The sequence below is a fragment of the Neofelis nebulosa genome, chromosome 16 (genome assembly GCF_028018385.1).
Source record: "Neofelis nebulosa isolate mNeoNeb1 chromosome 16, mNeoNeb1.pri, whole genome shotgun sequence".
Taxonomy (NCBI): domain Eukaryota; kingdom Metazoa; phylum Chordata; class Mammalia; order Carnivora; family Felidae; genus Neofelis; species Neofelis nebulosa.
The window spans coordinates 19969226-19989130 of NC_080797.1; the positions used below are offsets into that span (position 1 = coordinate 19969226).

Here is a 19905-nt window from a genome sequence, read left to right on the forward strand (position 1 = left end):
CCAAGCAACCCGCTGTCCCAACCTCCCTGGGACCTTTGGGGGACGGCAGAGAAAAGGGAAGGTGGACCCTCTGGAGGACAGCATTCAGCGAAATCTGGCCTAGAAACCATTGTGTCTAGGCAGAAAACACTAGACGGCTAGCTCCTGGAAGCTCTGCCTTGGCTGTGACTTTCACAGAATGAACTTGAGGAGCTAGGACACTAAAAACCAACTCGGGGTATTAGTACTTCCGTTTTACACGTGAGCAAACGGAGCTGCCCAAGGTCACACAGCTAGTTAAGCAAGCGATGGGATCCGAACCCGTAGCTGTCTGATACCTGGGTCACGCTCTCTTTGCGGAACTGCTTCCGGCTGACAGGGCAGTTGGTTTCTGGTCCTCATTTCCTTCCCCGGACCTCTTTCATTCACCCGCACCCCACAGAGGGGTCCACCACCCCAGGCTCCACCCGTTAGTATCCCTTTTTCAGTGAGAGGAAGGTCAGAGCCGCGCCCTTGGCGCCCTCAACCCAAGGGCGAGGGTGAGGTCAGAGCATCACCCTGCCAGGCACAGGTACTAAATAATTCATGTGGCTGCTGTGAAGCGGGGGCTGCAGCTTCCGGGAGGGCCCAGGAGGCACACGGCAGACAGGAAACAAAATCTGGTCACTTGAACTTGAGTCTGATCTCTGCAGACCCCATGGAGCTAGAGAAAAGGGCTAGGTTTGGTGAGAACGGGCTGGAGGACATGACCCCAGGCAAGTCACTTCGCCTGTTTGTTTCTTGCTCTTATGTGAGGTGTAAACCATTACAGGGAACCAAAACTGCAGTGTGCCGGGCACGGCCCTTGGCAGGTTCTCAGGGGAGGTACTGATCATCCCCTGGCCCTGTCTGCCTTCCCAGGAACTCTCGTATTTCAGTGATGGCCTCCAGCATACCAGGCTGCCCCAGGACTATGAGAGGGGCTGTCCTCCTCTGTCGCCCCATCCCTACATTCCCAGACCTTGTGGGGGTGCGGGCGGGGCCACGCATTTTGGCTGTTTTGGGAGGCTCAGTTTCCTCCCTTAGAATAAATCCCTAACCAAGAGAAAGTTCGTTGGAATCAAACAGCCTCGATTGGTCTAGAAGGCAAAGAGACTAGGTTACAAGTATGTATTATGAAATCCCAGAAAAATTCTCAACGAACACACCGGGTTTCTGTGGTTCTAATTCCTCACAGAGGATGAAGTCATCTGATTCTGAGCAGTGAGGGTCCAAACTACTCTGCTTCCAGCTGAGTGGCTGGTCGGTGTGAAATTTACCAAGGTCTGATGTCACCGGCAACAGGTTCTAGACTCTTCTAGTTTTTTTCCATTCCAGGCTCGTTTGGGATGTAGCTGGACCACTTGGGGGAAGGCACCTTTCTCCTAAAAACACACCTATTGTCTCCAGTTGGCCAAGGACTGGAGGGAGCAGAGCCACTGGGTGTCCCTAACTAAGCCAGGGTAGCCTGTATCTTTCAGGAGCCCATCTTCCCAAGCCTACGCATGGATCCCTGGAGGACTCAGGCTATGAACAAATCCACATTCACTGCAGGCTGCTCTTCGGGACTGCCTGGCGGGGCCAGGACTCACAGGAGACTATCACTTTGAAAAGCAAAGACAGTGCCTTTATTCACTGTGAGGGATCTTGGGGCCGCTAACCTAGATCAAGAGAAGCCTGAGGTGCACAGAGCTCCCCCTTCCCCTCCATCAGAGGGACGTAATGCTCCATTCATGGAGGTAAGTAACCCAGTACAGGGATCGGTAATGGGGGGGGGGGCGTGCTGTCACACACAGTCTATGGCTACTCTCTCTGCAGGACCTGTTAGCCCAATTTAGCTCCGGAAGAATATTCCAGTTAACAAAGGCACAGCCTGCTTAGGGGCAGGAGGGTGGCGCTGGAGAGCTGTGGGCGGACACAGGGCAAGGTCGGGTCCTACTCTGGTTCTTGCCCTCACCCTGGGCCCCCAGAGGCAACTCTTGCGCTGAGCACTGAGCTCCAGCCATGCGCCAGGGGAGGTCCCCTCAGGCCAGCCCGCTCTGTCTGGTACCTGAGGGCAGGACCAAGTCAGAAGACCTCGTCCCCACGAGTCTCCAGCTGTACACACATCTCCGTCCTCGGTGCCACCGTCATCAGGTCCTAAAGGATGCCCCCCCCCCCCCCATTCCCTCCGTGGCCATCAGGACCCTCTGGAGCATGTCATGGGAGAGAACACTGCCAGCAGAGATCTGTACCTCAGCCAAGTCCCAGTTCTGTGAGCAGCTGAGACCCCAACCCACGTGGCCTGGGACTCTCAACTGGCCCCTGAGAATGCGGCCCCAGACCCCACCTTGTGTCTCGATGCACCCCGGTCGGTTGCAGGTGGGGAAGGCATGGGGCTGTGGCGTAAAGGGGCACGTGAGGGAAGCACCAAAGGGGCTGAGACCCAGCACCCACAAGCCGCGAAGAGGAGCGGTGTCTGCGTAGGCCTCGGGCTGAGCTCTTTCCCAGCTCAGGGGCCTTCCACGGTCCAGGTGGCAGCAGGAGGCCCTGATGAGAAAGACGGGAGCCAAGTTCTGCCAGGGCTCTGCTCCCAACACTCACGGAGGAGATTCACCCAGGCGCAGGCGGGGCAAGCTGATGTTGGACACCAAAACAGCCGGAAGGCCCAGGGCGTGAAGATAGGGCATCTGAGGATGGCCATCTGGAGAACCACAGCATGGGGACACACGGGCTGTGACTGGGGGGGAAGGGCGTTGACGGGGGACGGAGGCAGGCCTAGCAGTTCTGCAGATCCTTGTGGCCTCAGTCACTTGGGGACCAGGAAAGGCTGGGCTGGCCCTGGGGCCCCAGCCACACACCTTGGGGCTTCACAGGTACCCACTCAGTCCACTGCTTCAGGGTGGTGGCCTCCGGTCCCTCCCAGCTCCAATGACAAGGGCGGGAGAGGTGCTGGGCCCTGCCCAGCCTGGACAGAGGCCTGAGGACATCAGGACGGCGTGTGGTTCAGGGAGGAGGGCTTCTACCATCTTGTTTTATTTTGCGGGGACTGAGCCTAAAGCAACCAGAAAGAACAAGAGTCAAAGGGGACCCCCCTACCGCTCGGGGCCCAAGCACTGACTTTTACTAAAAAAAGTGTCTGAGGCCCCGGGGGGGCTGGTGCAATCTGACATAGAAGGGAAACTCTGGGAGAAGTTTGTTTTTCTTCCGGCAACCTTTCTCTCCCTTCCAATAGAGACATTTGTTTTTTCCCTGCAACCGGTGTCAGAAAATAGCTTCTGACCAGCTGGGGAGAAACATTCCCAAGCTTGGGAGGGGCGGGTTTGGCAGCCCCTTTGCAAAGCCCTCAGCCGGTGTTCAAGGGTCAAAGCACTGCGCTCGTCCAGGCCCCGGCCACTGGGGCCTACTGGCCATCCCAGGGTAGGCCTAGGAAGATGGGTCTCAAAGACAACCTGGCTGGTCTTGGGGTGGCCACTTCTAGAGGCTGTGTGGCCTCTCTGGCTCAGTCTGTTTACCTGTGAGAGGGCCCAAGACCTCGAAACCCCTAACTTGCCTCTAAGGCCCTGTCCAACCCTACAATGGCACGATTCTGGGGTGCTGACTCCACAAAGAGGACAAAATACCGTCCTGTCCATCTTTCTGGACAGCTACGAGGTTTAAAATGACCTGATGTGGGGGCGCCTGGGTGGCTCAGTCGGTTAAGCATCTGACTTCGGCTCAGGTCAAGATCTCGCGGTTTGTGGGTTCAAGCCCCCCGTCGGGCTCTGTGCTGACAGCTCGGAGCCTGGAGCCTGCTTGGGATTCTGTGTCTCCCTCTCTCTCTCTGCCCCTCCCCAGCTCGCGCTCTGTCTCTCTCTCTCTCTCTCAAAAATGAATAGACACTAAAAAACATTTTTTTTTTTAAATAAAAAATAAAATGAGCTGATGTGGAAAGGCTGTGTTTACAGTAAAGGACTGAGCAAGTGAACATGTTAATAACTGCCCAGGGATGAAACCAACCAGAACCGGCCGACCCTTTCCACCTTTGGAAACCCACTTTGTAAACAAGTCCCAGTGCACAGTGTGCTCTAATGGCACGGGGTGACGATTCTCCGCCTCGTCCCCTAAAGGACCTTGACGGCCATTGCCCCGAAGAGGGTCTGAAGTCGGCCTAGCTTCCCTTACCCACACCTTACCCACAGAGCTGCCTGATGGCGGGCCCCTGCCTTCCCTGCTCTGGCCTCACGTATGGCAGGTGGAGGGGGTCCTGGAGGAAAACTGCCTGATTTCAGATAAACCCAGAGCTGGACTAGACCCCACACAGGAGCTGGGCCCCAAATTCGTTCTAATTGCAGGGTTACCCAGGCTCAGCTGCAGACTCCTTCCCTGGGTACAGGCGTCAGCTACTTGCTTGCATGGAAGGAAACGTCGGCAGCAGCTTTCACACGAACTGGATTTGGAGGGAGAAAGAGGAACCACCCACAGCCCGTAAAAGGAGGAGGCCCATTCGGTGACCAAGAGCCCAGGTCAGAAACGACATTCCCAGAGGAAGGGCTAATAAAGCAAAAACGTGTTTATTAGGCACCCTTGCTCCTCACAGAGGAGCAAGACCCAGGACAGACGCTCCTGAGAAACCTCTCGAGGTTGCAGGAATCTCTTGGAAGATTCCAGAAAGTGTTGGCACTGACTGGCCACCACCCCCAAGAAGAACACTGTCTGGCTGGAGCATGAAGCTAAGGTGAGCTTCTCAACTCCACAAACACCGAGGAGTCAGGGGGGAGTGGGGGGCCCTGGGACACCTCCCCCCCCCCGCACCCGCCCAAACACTGGCAGACAGGGAGGGCTTTCCTGGCTCTGGGGCACAGTCGCCCGGAGCCACTGAGGGGTCAGGGAAGTAGGAGAGCAGTGGGCTCTTCTCCCGGGCCAGGTCCCCGCAGGGCCCTCCCCAAATCTGCCTGCCTTCTCCTGGCCGCCGACTCAGTCCCACACGTAGGGGTTTCTAAAGACCTGGGAGTTCTTGCCGTCTTTCGGCGATGTGGCTCCCTGGTGGCTCTGGGCCGCATACATGTCTTCGGCCCTCAGGGTGGAATTGGCACTGCCCATCACCTGGCTGTTGGCGGTGGCTCGTGGGAGGATGACGTCGTAAGCTCCTTCAGACTGGAAGGAAGGACAGGAGGTCTCACAGCCAGGTTCCGCCAGGGCGGACGCACAAACACTCTGCTTCCTGCGGGGCCATGCCTGCCAGCTGCCCCCTCCCTGCTCCCCCCCACCGCCTCCCCCAGCAGTGTCCCCACTTCTGGAAGCGGAGGGGCTGGCCTCTGACCTCAAGCCTCACCCTGCAGAGCTCCAGGCCTCTAGACACAGAGGAGGCGCCTGTCACCTCAGACGGTCCTGGGGCTTCACAATTATTCTCCGAAGGACCCTTTGCTCAAGCCCCCTCCCTCCTGCTCCCAATGCCTTAGGGAAATCCTGGGGCCCAGTGGAGGGTGAACCACATACTGAGTGCAACTGCCTGCCTGGTAACGCTCCCAGGCGCCCGTCTCCCCAGACTCTTCCCGGAGGCCTCCAAATGGCACTACACCGCCCGGCAGTCACAGCTGCTGTCTGCCTGGCCGAGGACGGCCTTCGGTTAGCCCACGTTTCTCATCTTGAAGCCTGGGCCGGCTAGTCAGATGTGGAGACTTAAAACCCAAATTCTCGGGGCGCCTGGGAGGCTCAGTCGGTGAAAGTGTCTGACTCTGGGTTTCAGCTCAGATCAGGATCTTCAGGATCTCCGGATTCGTGAGTTCGAGCCCCACATCGGGCTCTGCACTGTTGGCACAGAGCCTGCTTGGGATTCTCTCCCTCTCTCTGCACCTCCCGCATCTCTCTCTCTTTCTCTCTCAAAATAAACTGAAGAACAAAAAAGCAAAACAAAAACAAAAAACCACACACACACACACACACACACACACAACAAATTCTCTGCCCGGAACCTGGCTAGAGCTGTGATGACCCTATTCCTGTGGGGGGGAGACAACTGTGGGGTGAGAAGGGCCCAGAGGCACCCGGCCCAGCTCTCACCCTGGAGGGAAGGTGAACTCCTTGCCCCACCTGCCTTATCGTTACAGAAAGACCCACCACGAAACCCCTGCCGCTTCAGGGTCCCAAGCCGCCTTCTGTCTCATCAGAACCGGCTGGTCCTTCCACTCGTTTGCACCCAGGTTCGGGCCCCGGGTGCTTCTCCTACTGGTTTGCAACCTCCAGCTCCCCTGGGGGGACATCTAGCTCCAGGGACATCTAGATGGGTGGTTCTCCAACCTGGGTGTGCAACAGAATCACCTGGGCAGTTTGTTAAGCCACAGCCGGCACCTAGTCAGGATCCAACCCAGTGGTGGCCTGGTAAATGTTTACCTGGGGTGAGGAGGGAGGGAACGTTCCACTGATTTCTGTGGGCGAGTACTCCCCATGTGGCAGATTCCAAGTTATCAAGATGATACCACTGAAGAGATGCTAACCACCAGCCCCATCCAGTTTGCATTTATAGCAAGTTCCCCGGTGATGGTAATGCTGGGGGCGGGAGGCGGGGGGGTTGAGGAATCTGGAGACCACGTTTTGAGAATCACCACATCAGAGAAAATATCCCTGTCCGTCCAGATCCTACCCGCAACTCAGGGAAGCAGGACTCAGGTGCACAGGTGAGTGAAGGGTGGCAAGGTTGGGGCATCCGCTGAAGGAAGGATCCAGGGGTGGGGGAGAGGGAGGGGTTCCACAGCCTCGGAGGCTGTAACCAGCAAACTCGATGTCCTTCAGAGACTCCCTCCCCTCCCAGTGCCCGGCTGCAGGTTCACAGGTTCAGCTTCGGGAGAAGGAAGGGTCTGGGACTGTAAGTTTCAGATGTTCACTGCACCCTGCCCCCCACCCCAGGGGCTCACGGCAGGGAAGGGGGGCGGGATGAGAACACCACCCCGCTGACCTCCCTCGTTTCCGGTTCCCAGCATCCTGCCAAGGCGGGTCACTGACCTCTCCCCACAGTGACTGCCAGCCCGGGAGAAGGAACATATATGGAGTGAGTGAAAATCTAAACCCCTGTCTTCCTGTTCCCACCCCCCGCTGGCTAATGGAGCATCTGGTTTCCAGAACCCACTGTTGGGTGGGGGGGTGAGGTTGAGAGCTGCCTCCTCCTGCCTGTGGGGGGAAGGGAGCCTGGGCCCTCTTGGGACAGCTGTGGTCGAGGAGTTAATACTAACCTGGATCTGCTTTGGGGTCCTCTGTGCCTTTGGGGGCACCAAAGAATGACACCTACCTACCTACCTGGCTGAGACCTTCCTCTGTCCTTCCCTAAGCTGCTTAGGGTAAAGCTGGCACCTCCACCAGCCCAAAGAGGGCCTATTCTGCATTCTCCACAGCAAGGGACCCCAGTCACCGTGCGACGCTCCATGACACGGGGCAGGTCCCACTGCGGTGAAGCTGAGGGCGGTGTATACAACTCCGGAAAAAGGGCATCAGGAGCCCCGCTTGGTTCCCTGAGCCTGATGCATCAGAGGGAGAAGCCAGCCTTCTCCATCCATACCCCACCCCACACTGCGCTGGCCACACGGCCTCTGCACCTGCCCGCTCAGGCTGGGCTCCGTGACCCCAGCAGAGTCACAGAGACCCTGGGACCCCACTCACCGGGCCTTTGTGCATCAGGGCCATCTCGGTGGGCTGGTACACACTGGTCAGCAGCTGCCCGTTGTACCCGCTGTATGGGGACACCGGTCTCTTAGCTGCGAAGAAACACAGGAGCCGTTTGGAGGCTGGACTCTCAGGCAGGGCTCCCCAAGGGGAGCACACAGAGGGAAGGTGGGGGGGCTCTCACCTGCCCAGGGAGGACATCGAACCCAGGGAGGAAGCCTGGCCGGGGTTGGCCAGCTTGGAGGTAAGGCTGCAGGTGTGGGGGCCCCTCAAGAGCCCAGCATGCCTCTGTCAGGAATCAAGGCAAGCAGGATGTTGCCTGCCTTCCCCTCAGGCCTCCCTGCCGTGTGAGGACCACCCCCTCCCCCCACTTCAGCAAAGAAAACTGCTCCTGTCAGCAACCTCCACATCCCCATCCGCCCTGCGGGGCCAGAGGCCAAGAGGGGCACATGGGCCTTCGTTCGGCCGCCTTCCAAGATGGCCAGGCTCCAGCGCTGGCCTCTATCACTGCAGGCCAGCTGCTAGACACTAGGGTAGGCACAGCAGAGACCCCACAGCCTGAGACTCCTCACGTCGTCACAAAGCAGAACTGGATGCTGACCCTCCAGGACCCCACGGCCCAGAGCCCCACCAGGAGGACTGAGTGTACCTCCCGTCCTGTGGCACGCTGGCAAGTTTCCAGAATGATTTTCAGTTCCAGGAATACCTCTCCAGGCCTTGGCCCAGCTGGCATCCCGATCTGTTCTCCCCTGCTGGGGTTCCCAGGGTGTCGGAGGAAAGCTGCTGACCAACCCCTGGGGCCCGAGAGCAGGCTGTGCCTCAAGGAGAGGCGGGCGGCTGTCTGTCTCCTGCAGACTGATGGCCCGCGGCTCTGAGGGACCACAACTATACAGGGCTGGCTTCCTAAGTGCTGGGTCGGCTCCATTGATTTTTCCATTTAGAAAAAAAAAGAAAGAAAGAAAAAGAAAAACCCTCACAGCCCCAGAAGTGTTCGCCTTGAGAGGACAAAGGCTGAGTACTGCTGGGGCTTCTGGGCCAGGCAGCAGAGGTGGGCGGGGAAGGTCCTGCCCAAGTGTGCACACAAGCCCCCCCCCCCCCCCAGCCTCACCAATTGCCCCCTGCCCCATCCCCCTCTCCCGCAAAGCGCTTAATCGGTCCTGCTCGGGTATGTGCACCTGTGCCCAGGGCCACCCCAGTGGGCAGATCAAAGGTCAAGTGCCAGGCAGGACAAGGATCACTCCTTTCCCCCAGATCGAGATTATGGGCATCTCAGTTTGTAAAGAGGCAGGGAGTTCTAATTCTAGAGCTTTCCCTGCCTCTGGCTCGCACCTCTAGCAGAGACCCCAGAGCTGGTGACTGACAGTCAGGCATTAAAGCCTTAAGCCCCCAAACATCTTAATCAGCCCAGTCTGGGCTTGGGGGTCAGGGCTCTGTACCTCCAGTTCCTGGTCATGTCGGGTGAAGGGGCTGTAGCCAGCTGGCTAAGAAATCACGTGAGACCGCATGCCACAGGACACATCAGGAAAGGCGCGGCTCGTGGCACGCAGTAGGTGCTCAGTAATGGCTAGACTAACAAATGCCAGAGAAACACTCTTCCCTTGGGAAACTGGGAACTCAACTGGCCAAGGGTCCCAGAGAATCATCCCCCACCCCACCCCCACTGCCTGCTTCTCCAGCTACTCCCAGAGGGGGCTTGGCACAGGCTGCAGAAACCTCACCCACCCCTGCCTCTTCCAATTCCAGAACCCCCTCAGCCCGACCCCTCCAAGGCTGTATGGCTGGCCGGCACCCCTAGTGCTGGGCTCCAACAGGACAGCCCCATCCCATTAACAAAGAGCCGTGACAGGAGCTTGGGGACAAGCCAGCTGGATAGTGGGTGCTGCTTAGACTGGTATGTGGCACAGAGCTTTTAATAAAATGAACAGAATCTTGGGGTGCCTGGGTGGCTCAAGCAGTTAAGCGTCCGACTCCTGATTTCGGCGCAGGTCATGATCTCACGATTTGTGAGTTCCAGCCCCGCGTCCGGCTCGGTGATGTCAGCTTGGAGTCTGCTTGGGTTTCTCTCTCATTCTCTCTCGGCCCCTCCCCTGCTGGATCTCTCTCTTTCTCTCTCTCAAAATAAATAAACATTAAAAAAAAAAAAAGAAGAGGGGCATCTGGGTGGCTCAGTCAGTTGAGCATCCAACTTCAGCTCAGGTCATGATCTCGTGGTCCGTGAGTTCGAGACCCGCATCAGGCTCTGTGTTGACAGCTCAGAGCCTGGAGGTTGCTTCAGATTCTGTGTCTCCCTCTGTCTCTGTCCCTCCCCTGCTCACACTGTCTCTCTCTCCCTCTCTCAAAAATAAAGATTAAAAAAAAAAAGAAGAAAATCTTAGCTGGGAAGACTTTTAACAGAAACCAAGACTATGAATGTATACCTAAGAGAAAAACAAGTCCTGGGAGGGTACTAACAATAGTAAAATAATGGCAATACACACAGCTAATAGCTAATACTTCTAGAGTACTTTCCTAGTGCCGAGCACATGCATGAATTTACTCCTCGCAAGAATCCTATTTAACAGGAACCATTATCAGCCCCATTTTGCAAGTGGGGAAACTGAGACCTGCGGAGGTACACGATCAGTGGTTATCGTTCTAAAGATGGAACAGGAAAGAATGGAGTAGAACTGGGAAGACAGCTGGGTGGTGGAGGGGAGTTTTATCCGTGGTGTTTGAAATTTTAGAGTGAAAATACATTCATGAAAAAAAGTACAGGAAAAAAAAAAACTTTTCAAATCTGGAACTCAGGGAGTTTCAGGCAGGAAATGACAGATAAACCCAAGAAACTTCCATTCTGCCCAGGAAAACAGCCCCGTGTCCTGCCACAAGCAGTGCAGAAGGAAAGACGGGCAGGTGGGGAGGGGATTCCTCCACTTACCTGAAGCCGGCTCGTCCATGGAAAAGGCCTTGTTCTCCACAAACATGCTCTGGCCTTTCTGCTCCTTCAGGATGGTCTCGTAGCCTACGCCCCGGGTTGGGTACATGTCCCCCTGGTAGCTTTGCTCTGGGCTGGCCTTGGTCACCTGGGAGACTTCAGGGATGATGTACAAGAGGACAAAGGCCCAGGCATTGGCGGCAAGAGCAATGGCCAGCGTGGGATCGTCCCAGGTGGGACTGTTGTGCTGCTTGTTGCCGTAAGTGTACATGACAATCCACACCACCCAGATGGCGATGGACGTGGCCGTGGTGAGCAGCACGAAAACCCCGTGCTTGCGCCAGCGCTTGAAGCGGCCACACAGGGCTGGCCAGGCCCCCGTGAAGGCGCACAGCAGCAACAGCATGACGTAGATGAGCGCCATGACAAAGTCCATGTTGGCGACGGCACACGGGGAGGCCGTGGTCCAGGCAGCGCTGCCGTTGCCCGGAGGGCTGCCCTCGCCACCGCCCCGGACCAGCGTGATAATCAGCCACTCGGTGTTGATGATAACCTCCACGAGGGTCAGCAGCACGGCCACGGTGAAGATCACCCAGCCCCGGGGCCCATGGTTCTTCCGGGCCAGGAAGTTGAGGGCAAAGACGTGAGCCACCAGGCAGGAGAAGCAGATGGCGAACAGAACTCCAAAGAGGAACCGGCGAGAGGCACAGGTGGAGAAGTCCGGCTTCACCACGCAGGCAAAGACGAGGCAGAAGAGGCCCAGGGTCCCCAGCAGAAAGAATACCTGGGTCCCCAAGAGGCTCCGCTTCTTGGTGTCCTGCACAAAGGGGAGGCTGGCCACAAGGATGATAGTGAGGACAAAAGTGGTAACAACGCCCGCCCCAGCCACTGCCTCCAGGACAATGCCCCAAGCCCCAGAGCGGTCACACAGGTTGTAGTAGAGGGGGTTGAGGTCCGGGCTGCAGCCGGGTGGCACATGATTCTGGGCCTGGGCCCCTGAGCATAGGAAGAGGGGCAGCCCCAGGCATGTCAGCAAGGCTTTAGGGATGGCCATCCCGGCTCCCAGGCCAGGCTCCAGCTGGGTCCCTAGAGATAGAGCAAGAAAAGGTAAAATCAGTCCTCCAAGGCCGGCCAGATTCGGACGCACGGGTCTCTTGCTTTCCCCTCTCCTGAACCAGGGCAGCCAGTGCAAGCTGATGACGAGACTGTCTCCTGAGCTTCAGAATCCTTCTTGACACAGAACTTCCGGGAGGCCTATCGACTGACCAGAGAGGCCAGTGAGATGAAGCCCATTTGTCATCTCTGTCCCTCGTCGTGGAAAAGGAGAAAAGTGTCACTGAATTTTCAGGTTCCCTGTTCCCTTAGCCTATCCAGCATCCGAATATTCCCTGAGCTCTGGTAGCTGCTGTGAGGGTTTGTGAGCAAGTCAAAACCAAGCATACCACCCATTTAGCACTTTGTCTCTGCCCTGAGACTCCCAGAGTTCCACAGGCCCGATGCCGTGCCCCTCAACTCTGCCCCTGTGACGTCCACGTCCATGGCCAATCTGCCACGTACTCATTCACGCAACGCGTACTTAACGAGCACCCGTGACAGGGTGCAGCCTGCGGCCAGAAAAGATGAAGAGGACAGTTCCCTTGGATTCCTCCCTGTCACCTCCCTTTTCTGCCCTTCATCTGCCCACTTTTCAGGCCAGCTCTCCTCTTCCGAATCCAAACTGCTTTGTCTAGCTCAATTGCTGGAGTCAAGGATAAAATAAACGAATTTCTCAGCTAGGGACTTAATGACTTCATGCAAAAATCCTCCTATGAGGCATTAACATTTTATTTTTTTTTTTTTTTTTTTTTTTTTTTTTTTTTTTTTTTTTTTTGGGACAGAGAGAGACAGAGCATGAACGGGGGAGGGGCAGAGAGAGAGGGAGACACAGAATCGGAAACAGGCTCCAGGCTCCGAGCCATCAGCCCAGAGCCTGACGCGGGGCTCGAACTCACGGACCGCGAGATCGTGACCTGGCTGAAGTCGGACGCTTAACCGACTACGCCACCCAGGCGCCCCAACATTTTAAAAGCAAGAACCAGACAAGGGCAATGCAAGAACTCATCTATCATGGAAGACTTTAAGGCGCAGGGGCTAGAAGGCAAAAAAGAGATCTTTCACCCATACCAAGAAGGTAACTGATCACTCTACGCACTCCGCATCGCACCAGTCCCAACAGCGGCTCTACCAAGCAAGTGCTAAGCAGCAAAGAAAATGAAACCCCCGCTCTCAAGAACAGCTGGATGTTCCCTGTGTGAAGTGGAGGCCAAGAACGGGTCAGGTTCTTGAGAGATGAAACATCCAATCAGTGAGCTGTCCAAAGAGAGACTTTACATTTACCTGGAGAACAGAGACTCTAAATGTTCTAAAGAGCCAAGTTCAAGGGCCTGGGTGGCTCGGTCAGTTAAGCCTCTGACTCTTGATTTCAGCTCGGGTCATGATCTCGCGGTCCGTGGGATCGAGGCCCGCATCAGACTCCACACTGACACCGCTGAGCCTGCTTGGGATTCTCTCTCTCCCTCTCTCTCTCAAAATAAATAAACTTAAAAAAAAAAAAGCCAAGTTCAAAAATACTATGAAACGTAGGTACTGCACATCATATCACCCGTTATGTTCAAGTAACTAGTTGTAACCCTGCCTCTTCCTCTCTCACTTCTGGGGTCCTATAGAACCCTCCAGAAAGACAGCAACCAAGCTTTCCTGGGCTGATAATGACCGCTAGTGGCTCGTGGGGGAATGGCATGATCCACCTCCTCCCACTTCCTTTCTTCCTCCTTTGGGGGTGGTGATACCTACCCCCGTATGTTTTCACCATCCCTGGTTAACCTGATCTCTCTTTTATTTATTTATTTATTTATTTATTTATTTATTTTGAGAGAGAGCGAGCGGGTGAGCGAGCAAGCAGTGAAGGGTCAGAGAGAGCGGGAGAGAGAATATCCAAGCCGGCTGTGCACTGTCAGCAGAGTCCGACATGGGGTTCGATCCCACAAACCATGAGACCATGACCCTAGCCAAAACCAAGAGTCAGATGCTTAACCAACTGAGCACCCAGGTGCCCCACCCCCACCCCGTTACCCAATTTCTAACAGGTGAACAAAAGTCCTGTATCCCAGTCAGCAGAAACGTCGTCTCTCCATAATTGAGAAGTGGAAGAGTATTGTTACTGGATCAGGGAAAATAGAAACTCATGGATAAAGTGAAATTGACATAAGAAAAGCGCATCAATTTTCAAAGTCCTTTAATACATATCCTACAAGCCCCTTGAAAATACCGTCGATATCTCGACCTTCTGAGCTACTTCATTTTTCAGTTAAGCTTGCTATTTCCTTCCCCCAGATACGACCTATCGTTAACTCTTCATAAACTAACATCTTTACTGCGTTCCTAAAAAACTGCATGGTCACAGAGCTCAGTTTCTCTTAACTTGTAACGCAAAAGCACCGTGCCTTCCCCTGCATCGACATTTAAATAAGCTTTTGTAGGAGACTTTGTGTAATCGTAAATCAATAACGCATAAACCATATTTACAAGTGCCGGAAAGAAAGAGCAGAGGATTCATGGGTAAGGAGGAACACTGAACCACTCCAGGGGATATAATTTGCAGATTACATGCTATGGGTTCCTAAGCACTTAACCCCATCTTGGGCGTTTGGGGCTCACAGCAAAGCAGCCAGAACTTGTGGTCAAGTTGGAGATGTGGAAGTGAGCCCTGAGAAAAGCCACTCCGATTTGGCCCCCAGGTATTTGCACATCTTCAAGCACTTCTCCCCCCTCCACCACCTTATGCTGGGTCCCCATTTAGAACAGGTGATTATTCCAAATCAGAAAATATTTACTGTGCATCTGAGGGGGGAGGGGCCAGGGGAGGGAAGGGGAACAAAGCCCAAGCTCTGGAAACTACAAAGAAGAACAAATACAGTCCCTGACTTGATGGTTTTTAAAATCCAGTATGAGAGATAAGGTATGAGAAAATATGAGCCATAATAAGGTATGAGAAAATAAGTGCCCCACAACAGAATTTGCCTCTGGGGAGAAAAAGGTGCCACAAGACACAGAGGAGGAAGCCTTGCGCTGAAGGGTCAGAAAAGACAGAATGGAGAAGATCTTTCAACAGTGTTTTATTCAGTATTTAATCAACTTCAAGTATGAACTGAGTTTGTAAAGGGAGACTGCAGGTGGCTAGCGACAGACTAGAATGCTACAGGGAAGGAGTTTGGGGCATTTTTCTGAAGGCAATGAGGAGCCACGGAAGGTTGGTTTTTTGCACCAAGGCGGCATAACCAGGGCTGTGCTTTACAATTTCAACCTGGCAAAAAGCACAGGCAATCGATTTGTTGAGGACACGTTCACCCCTGTTGAAAGATCGAGGCCAAAGGTAACAAGCCATAATGGACTGGTCTGGGAGATCGTTTCCAAAATAACATCTAAGGACTGGTTGGAGGTGAGGGGAAAGGATACCAATTCGCTACAAGTTCATATCTGATAACAGCCATATCATTACAAAAAAAACCCCAAGCCCGGTCCCATTTAGCTCTGCAACCCCTCTGTCACTTATTCTTCTGGGTCCATCTTGCTTTGGAGTACATGCCTTTACCCTGATGGCATCTAGCAGCCTCCTAGCTTCTCAGCACTGCCAGTGTGGGAACTTCCAAAGAAGGAAACAGGAACTTGTGGGACCAAACTGCCCAGGTGCCCTGAAACTTACCAGCCCCAGATGAAACAAACCATTCCCACCCTGATACAATCCATTTCTCTGATTCCCCTGGAAATTCAAGGGTGAGGGTAGACATAGGAATACAGCAACTCAGGCTTAGGGCAGCGATCCCTGGAAGCCAGCAGATTTAGAGCAGGAAGCTCAAAAGAGTTCAGCACTGGTCCTTTGACCTCCAGGAGTGCAGATTCAGCCAGTCAACCCATGCCATCTTTTAGATGGTGGAGAAGGGGGAAGGACTTTTTAGAAATGGGCCCAGCTCTGCCTAGAGACTCTCCCTCCACCGGGTCCCTAAGCCCTGCACTTCCCGGCTGTCTTCTGAGCCTTGATGGTTAAAATTCTGTGTGTACGTCTCCCCTATGAGGCTGGAAGGTTTGGGAGGGCACTGGACAAGACCTGTTTATCTTAGCATCCTTGCAACACCTGGCGCTGTGCCTTGAACACAGGAGGCATTTAAAAAACATTCGCTGAACAGACTCGGTGCCCATTTCTCCCCTGCCTTCTTCATTCTGGAGTCACATCTCCTTGCTTCAAGATTCTCAGTGGGACCAAGGACGGGAGGGGGAGGGGGACTTCTTTCTGCCCCATGAATTTCTCCTACACAACCGCTGCGGCATAGCCCAGTCTCAGATTATTTTCTGGACAAAGGGGCCCTTTTGCTTCACCTCCCTGGAATCAGTCATACAAATATTTTTAATCACCTCTGAAATCGGCCTTTCCCCAGCTGAGCTACTCAGCCCCCAGCTCTGGTCTGAGTCAGCCCAATCCAGTTCCAGAATCCCCTTCCTCCCTCTTTCCCTCTCCAGGGGGAAGCAGAGAGGCCTCCAAGGCACTGGTGGGTTCAGAGGCCCAGCTGGCCCTGACTGGCTTGATCAGAGGCGGTCAGGCCCTCTCACCTTTCTGGAACAGCCCCTTCCTCACCCCCTACCATTCACATCAGAATCTGAGAACCCCTAGGGCCTGGGAGACCATCCTGAAGAGGGCACCATGGGCTTCTCACTGCCCCGGTCTGAATCTCTTAGGCTCAAGGATACAGAGTAAGATAAAGACACACAGCCAGTGGTTACATTTAAGGATGCCATGACCTTTGATAGCCCCCTCAAAGGCACCTAAGCTCACCCGGGATACTACAGAACATCCTCCTAACTCCCCCTCCCCGTCTGCCAGCACTGAGAAGACCAGCAGGAGAAACGCTAGGACCTACCTGCAGTGCTCCCACCTCCTTCCCTTCTCCCCACTCCCCTCCCCCCCTTTCTGGAGTCCCGTACTTAGGTACTTAGGCCATATCATCTTATTCAGGTCCAGGGGTCTCCAGGTTGGGGAGGGAGGGGCTTCTGGGAATCTCATCCTTGACTCCACATCAAGTGGGCCTTTGGGCCAAAATTTCCTGAGTATTCGGAAACGTGGAAGTGTTCAATCCAAGGGTCTGCTCTGGAATGCCACTCTGGAATGTGCCCTACTTCCCAACATCCCCCCCCCCCAAACATAGAAAGACACAAGGTGGGGACCTCCAGAAGCACAAAACCCTATTGTGACACATTCTGGTCCCTGTGCTTTAGGATCAAGATCGCGACCTTTGAGATGACTGGCTTCTCCGGGGTGTATAACTGCTGGCGGGTGGATGGAGGGGCGCTACCCAACCCCTGCGGCTGCAAAAGGCCCTGGAAAAGCCTTGGGGGTGGGGAGTGGAGCAGGGATCTAGAAGCCAAGCTGCCAAGAAGTAGAGGCTCTTTGATGGTCTGATTGCAAACTTCCTACAGGAAGATTCGGAGAATTTCCCTCCCCGCTTCCTGGGGTCTACACCGGCGCTCCCCCGGCCTTCGGAACAGAATGAGCAGGGACCCAGCCTCTCTCACCGATTCCCTCCGGCCACAGAAGCCTGCCCTCCCCATCCACGGGCACCGGAGAGGGCGCCGGCCCATAAGTCACTGCTGACGGTGGACTCACGCAGAGAGGCGGCCGGAGTGGAGGGGGCACCGATTGTGGGGTTCGGGACAGCGCCGGGCTTCCCCCCACCCCCGTCCCCCAGCCGGCTCCGGTTTGGAAAGTTTCTGCGACCGAGCGGAGTTGGCGCTGTCCTCCGCCCCCGGTCCTCCGCCCTCGGGCTTCTGCCCGCACCCACCGCCAGCCAGCCCGACCCAGGCGGCGGAGGGGAGGGCGGAGCGGGAAGGCAGGAGTCCTTACCTGGGACGCACCGCCCGCCCGACTCTGCCACCTCCGGCGCCAAGCCGGGCGCGGGCGGGGGGAGAGGGACTCGGCGTGGGGCGCGGAGCCAGGCGCAGTCCTGGCCTGGGGTGGCGAGGCCCGGGCGGGGGGCTCGGGGCTCGGGGCGCAGGGCCTGCCTCTCCCCGGGACCTGGGCTGAGCTGGCCGCGCTCGGTCTCTCCTTCTAGCGCTGGCCTCTCCCCGCACTCGGCTCCTTTCTCCGGGCGAGGGTGGGCTGGCGCCGGCATCACCGTGACATCACCTCCATTCAAGCGCTTATCGGGCGGCCGCAGCGCTCCAGGTATGTGCAATCCGTTTGCACAGCAACAAAGCCCGTCCGGCCCTCCCCCAGCCGACTCACCTCCAGGCTCCGGCGAGGCGCACTTTCCGGCCGAGGAGGGAGCACCGAGTTTCTGGCGGAGCTGGAGTGAGTGTTGTTGCTGTTTACTGCCACGCCCCCGCCCGCGGGCGCGCGCACTCACGCGCACTCACTTTCCGGGCTCGGCTCTCCCTCCGGAAAGCGGTTTGGGGGGCAGCCCAGCACACCTCTCAGGCGGGCTCTCCCGCCCCGCATGTCCCAGCGCGCACACACGGACAGGAGCGGGGGCCACCTCGGTGCGTCTCACCTAGCCTCCGTCACCTTCTTCCTGGCTCGCCCGAGAGGCACACGCCCCGGGCACAGCGCGCTGCTCACGGCTGGAGCGAGGCGCACGCTCAGACACAAAGTCCGTCTTTGTCACGCCTTCTGCGCCCCCTCCCCTCCCCGAGCTTGAACACGTGGACACACCACACACCCACTGTCCGCCTCCTCCACGCGCGGCCCTTCCCCGGCCCCGGGGTCACCAAAGGTGCGTGGGAGGGCCAACCGCGAGCGTCCCTGCTGCGTGGGCCGGGCCCAGGTCCACTCGGGACAGTGAGCAAACGTCGCCCTGGGCCCGACTCCCCTGCGCCTGGATTTCCTGCGATCGCCCCAGACTCAGTCCAACTCTGAGCGCGCGCTCCCCTCCCCGCGTCCCCGTTCCCTGTTCCGACTTGTCCTAATTAGCCTTCACGGTCGTGTTCCCCGAGGTACAGTGTTTAACCCGGCCCCCGCGGTCCCTGCGCTCCGGGACACATCGGCCCTGACTCCGAGTCCACCCCTCGGGACTTTTCCACGAGTTCAAATACCCTCCGCCCCTCTCCGCGCCCCACCCCCCACTCCCTGCCTCGGGGTGGATCGGCGGGTTGCCACCCTTTCCCCTCCGGCCCGAGGAATCAGCAAAAAGGGAACTGCAGAAATGGGGAAGCGAAGCCAGTCTGGGACGTCCCTGGCCCAGTAAACAAGAGGAGATTTTCCGGCCGTCTTCCCCTGGGGCTGCGGGCTCCGCGGGCGCCCAGAGGGGCCTAGTTAGCCGGCACGGAAGGCCCGGAGGGGCCGCGGCGCACCGGGAAGGGAGACGTTGTTGGGCCTGGCTAGGGCCCAGGGGACGCGGAGGGAGGGCAGGGCGCCGGGTCTCCGGGGTGCTGTTCTCGTGACGCCGAGTTGCCTGGGGGATCGCCAGCAGCGCGCGGTCGGAGCCAGCCGGTGGCGGGGCGGGCGGCGGGGTGTGTTTGCACAGCCTGGAGCGCCCGGGAGGAGGGGTAGCGGGGGGAGGGGAGGCAGCGGGTGTCCGGCGGTGGCCAGGTGGGGGGGGGGAGGGCGCGGGGAAAGGTGAGGGGGTACCTCCGGGGCTGTTTGGGTGCCTCAATCTACGACCAGCAGGAGTCAAACTCCATGAATCACCGGGAGCTGCCCGAGCGATAAACCTCAGGCCTGCCCCTCCCCTCGCGCACCAGCTTTTCCGACTCCAGGAGGGAATGTTTGCTTAGCGGCCGGGGCTGGCGGTGGGGCCCTGGTTTTCTAGAACCTGCCTCCGTCCCTGTGCCTTGCCCTCGCTTGCAGGTCTGGGGAGTGTGGTGATCACTGAATTGTTTCCGTTCCTTTTAAATATTAAGAGGAAGAGCGCGTTCGGCTGCAAAGTTGTACCCTACTCCGTGTCTCCCTCCCGTGACTCCACCCCTGCCCCATGTCTCCCAGACCCTCCAGTGTCTGAGGGCGAGCCCAGAGTGACCCAGCAAGTTCTTCTGGCCTCTGACCAGTAGCTTTCATTAACAGGACAGCTAATGCCCAAATCAGTTTGCTGGGAGGGTTGCTCATTAGCATATGTGAAAAGCCAATTCTGAGCGCGAGTCGGGGGGCGGGGTTGGGGAAATGGGCGGGAAGCCGGTGAGCTGTGGATCCAACCCAACATCTCAGTTTGCTTTCAAGCTTCTGGAACTCCTTCCGGGACAGAGGCCTCTCCCAAGAGGCAAGTCTACCCCCACCTCATTCCCTGCCCAGGCAGGGGTAAGGTTGGGGTATGGGGTGCCTGGCCACCCGATGGGAGTTTGGGAAGAGGCCTGCCAGCCTT

At 56.7% G+C, this 19905-nt stretch overlaps 1 protein-coding gene across 3 annotated transcripts; it reads right to left on the reverse strand.

Moving 5' to 3' along the window:
* Positions 1–1114: 1114 nt before the first annotated feature.
* Positions 1115–17792, reverse strand: GPRC5C (G protein-coupled receptor class C group 5 member C). 3 transcript variants are annotated; one of them, XM_058704489.1, is made up of 7 exons: positions 17457–17792; positions 10529–11611; positions 7609–7703; positions 4963–5112; positions 4317–4405; positions 2048–3031; positions 1115–1981 (listed from the first exon to the last, which is right to left on the reverse strand). In XM_058704489.1, exons 1-5 carry the CDS (start codon positions 17722–17724, stop codon positions 4397–4399), a joined length of 1605 nt encoding a protein of 534 aa, XP_058560472.1. In that variant the 5' UTR covers positions 17725–17792; the 3' UTR covers positions 1115–1981; positions 2048–3031; positions 4317–4396. The 3 variants fall into 3 exon arrangements, with proteins under 3 accessions (XP_058560472.1, XP_058560470.1, XP_058560471.1); XM_058704487.1 differs by lacking the exon at positions 4317–4405 and having other exon boundaries at positions 17457–17791; XM_058704488.1 differs by lacking the exons at positions 1115–1981; positions 2048–3031; positions 4317–4405 and having other exon boundaries at positions 4511–5112; positions 17457–17790.
* Between the last annotated feature and the right edge of the window lie 2113 nt (positions 17793–19905).

What these genes read in the sequence shown, in the direction of transcription:
- GPRC5C (XM_058704487.1), bottom strand. Translation starts at nt 17,724, where the DNA reads ATGCCGGCGCCAGCCCACCCTCGCCCGGAGAAAGGAGCCGAGTGCGGG. An exon ending in CCCTGATGCACAAAGGCCCG is followed by an intron (nt 5,113 to 7,608) that starts GTGAGTGGGGTC and finishes CCTTCCTTCCAG; the next exon opens with TCTGAAGGAGCTTACGACGT. An exon ending in AAGACGGCAAGAACTCCCAG is followed by an intron (nt 3,032 to 4,962) that starts GTCTTTAGAAAC and finishes TGGTTGCTTTAG; the next exon opens with GCTCAGTCCCCGCAAAATAA.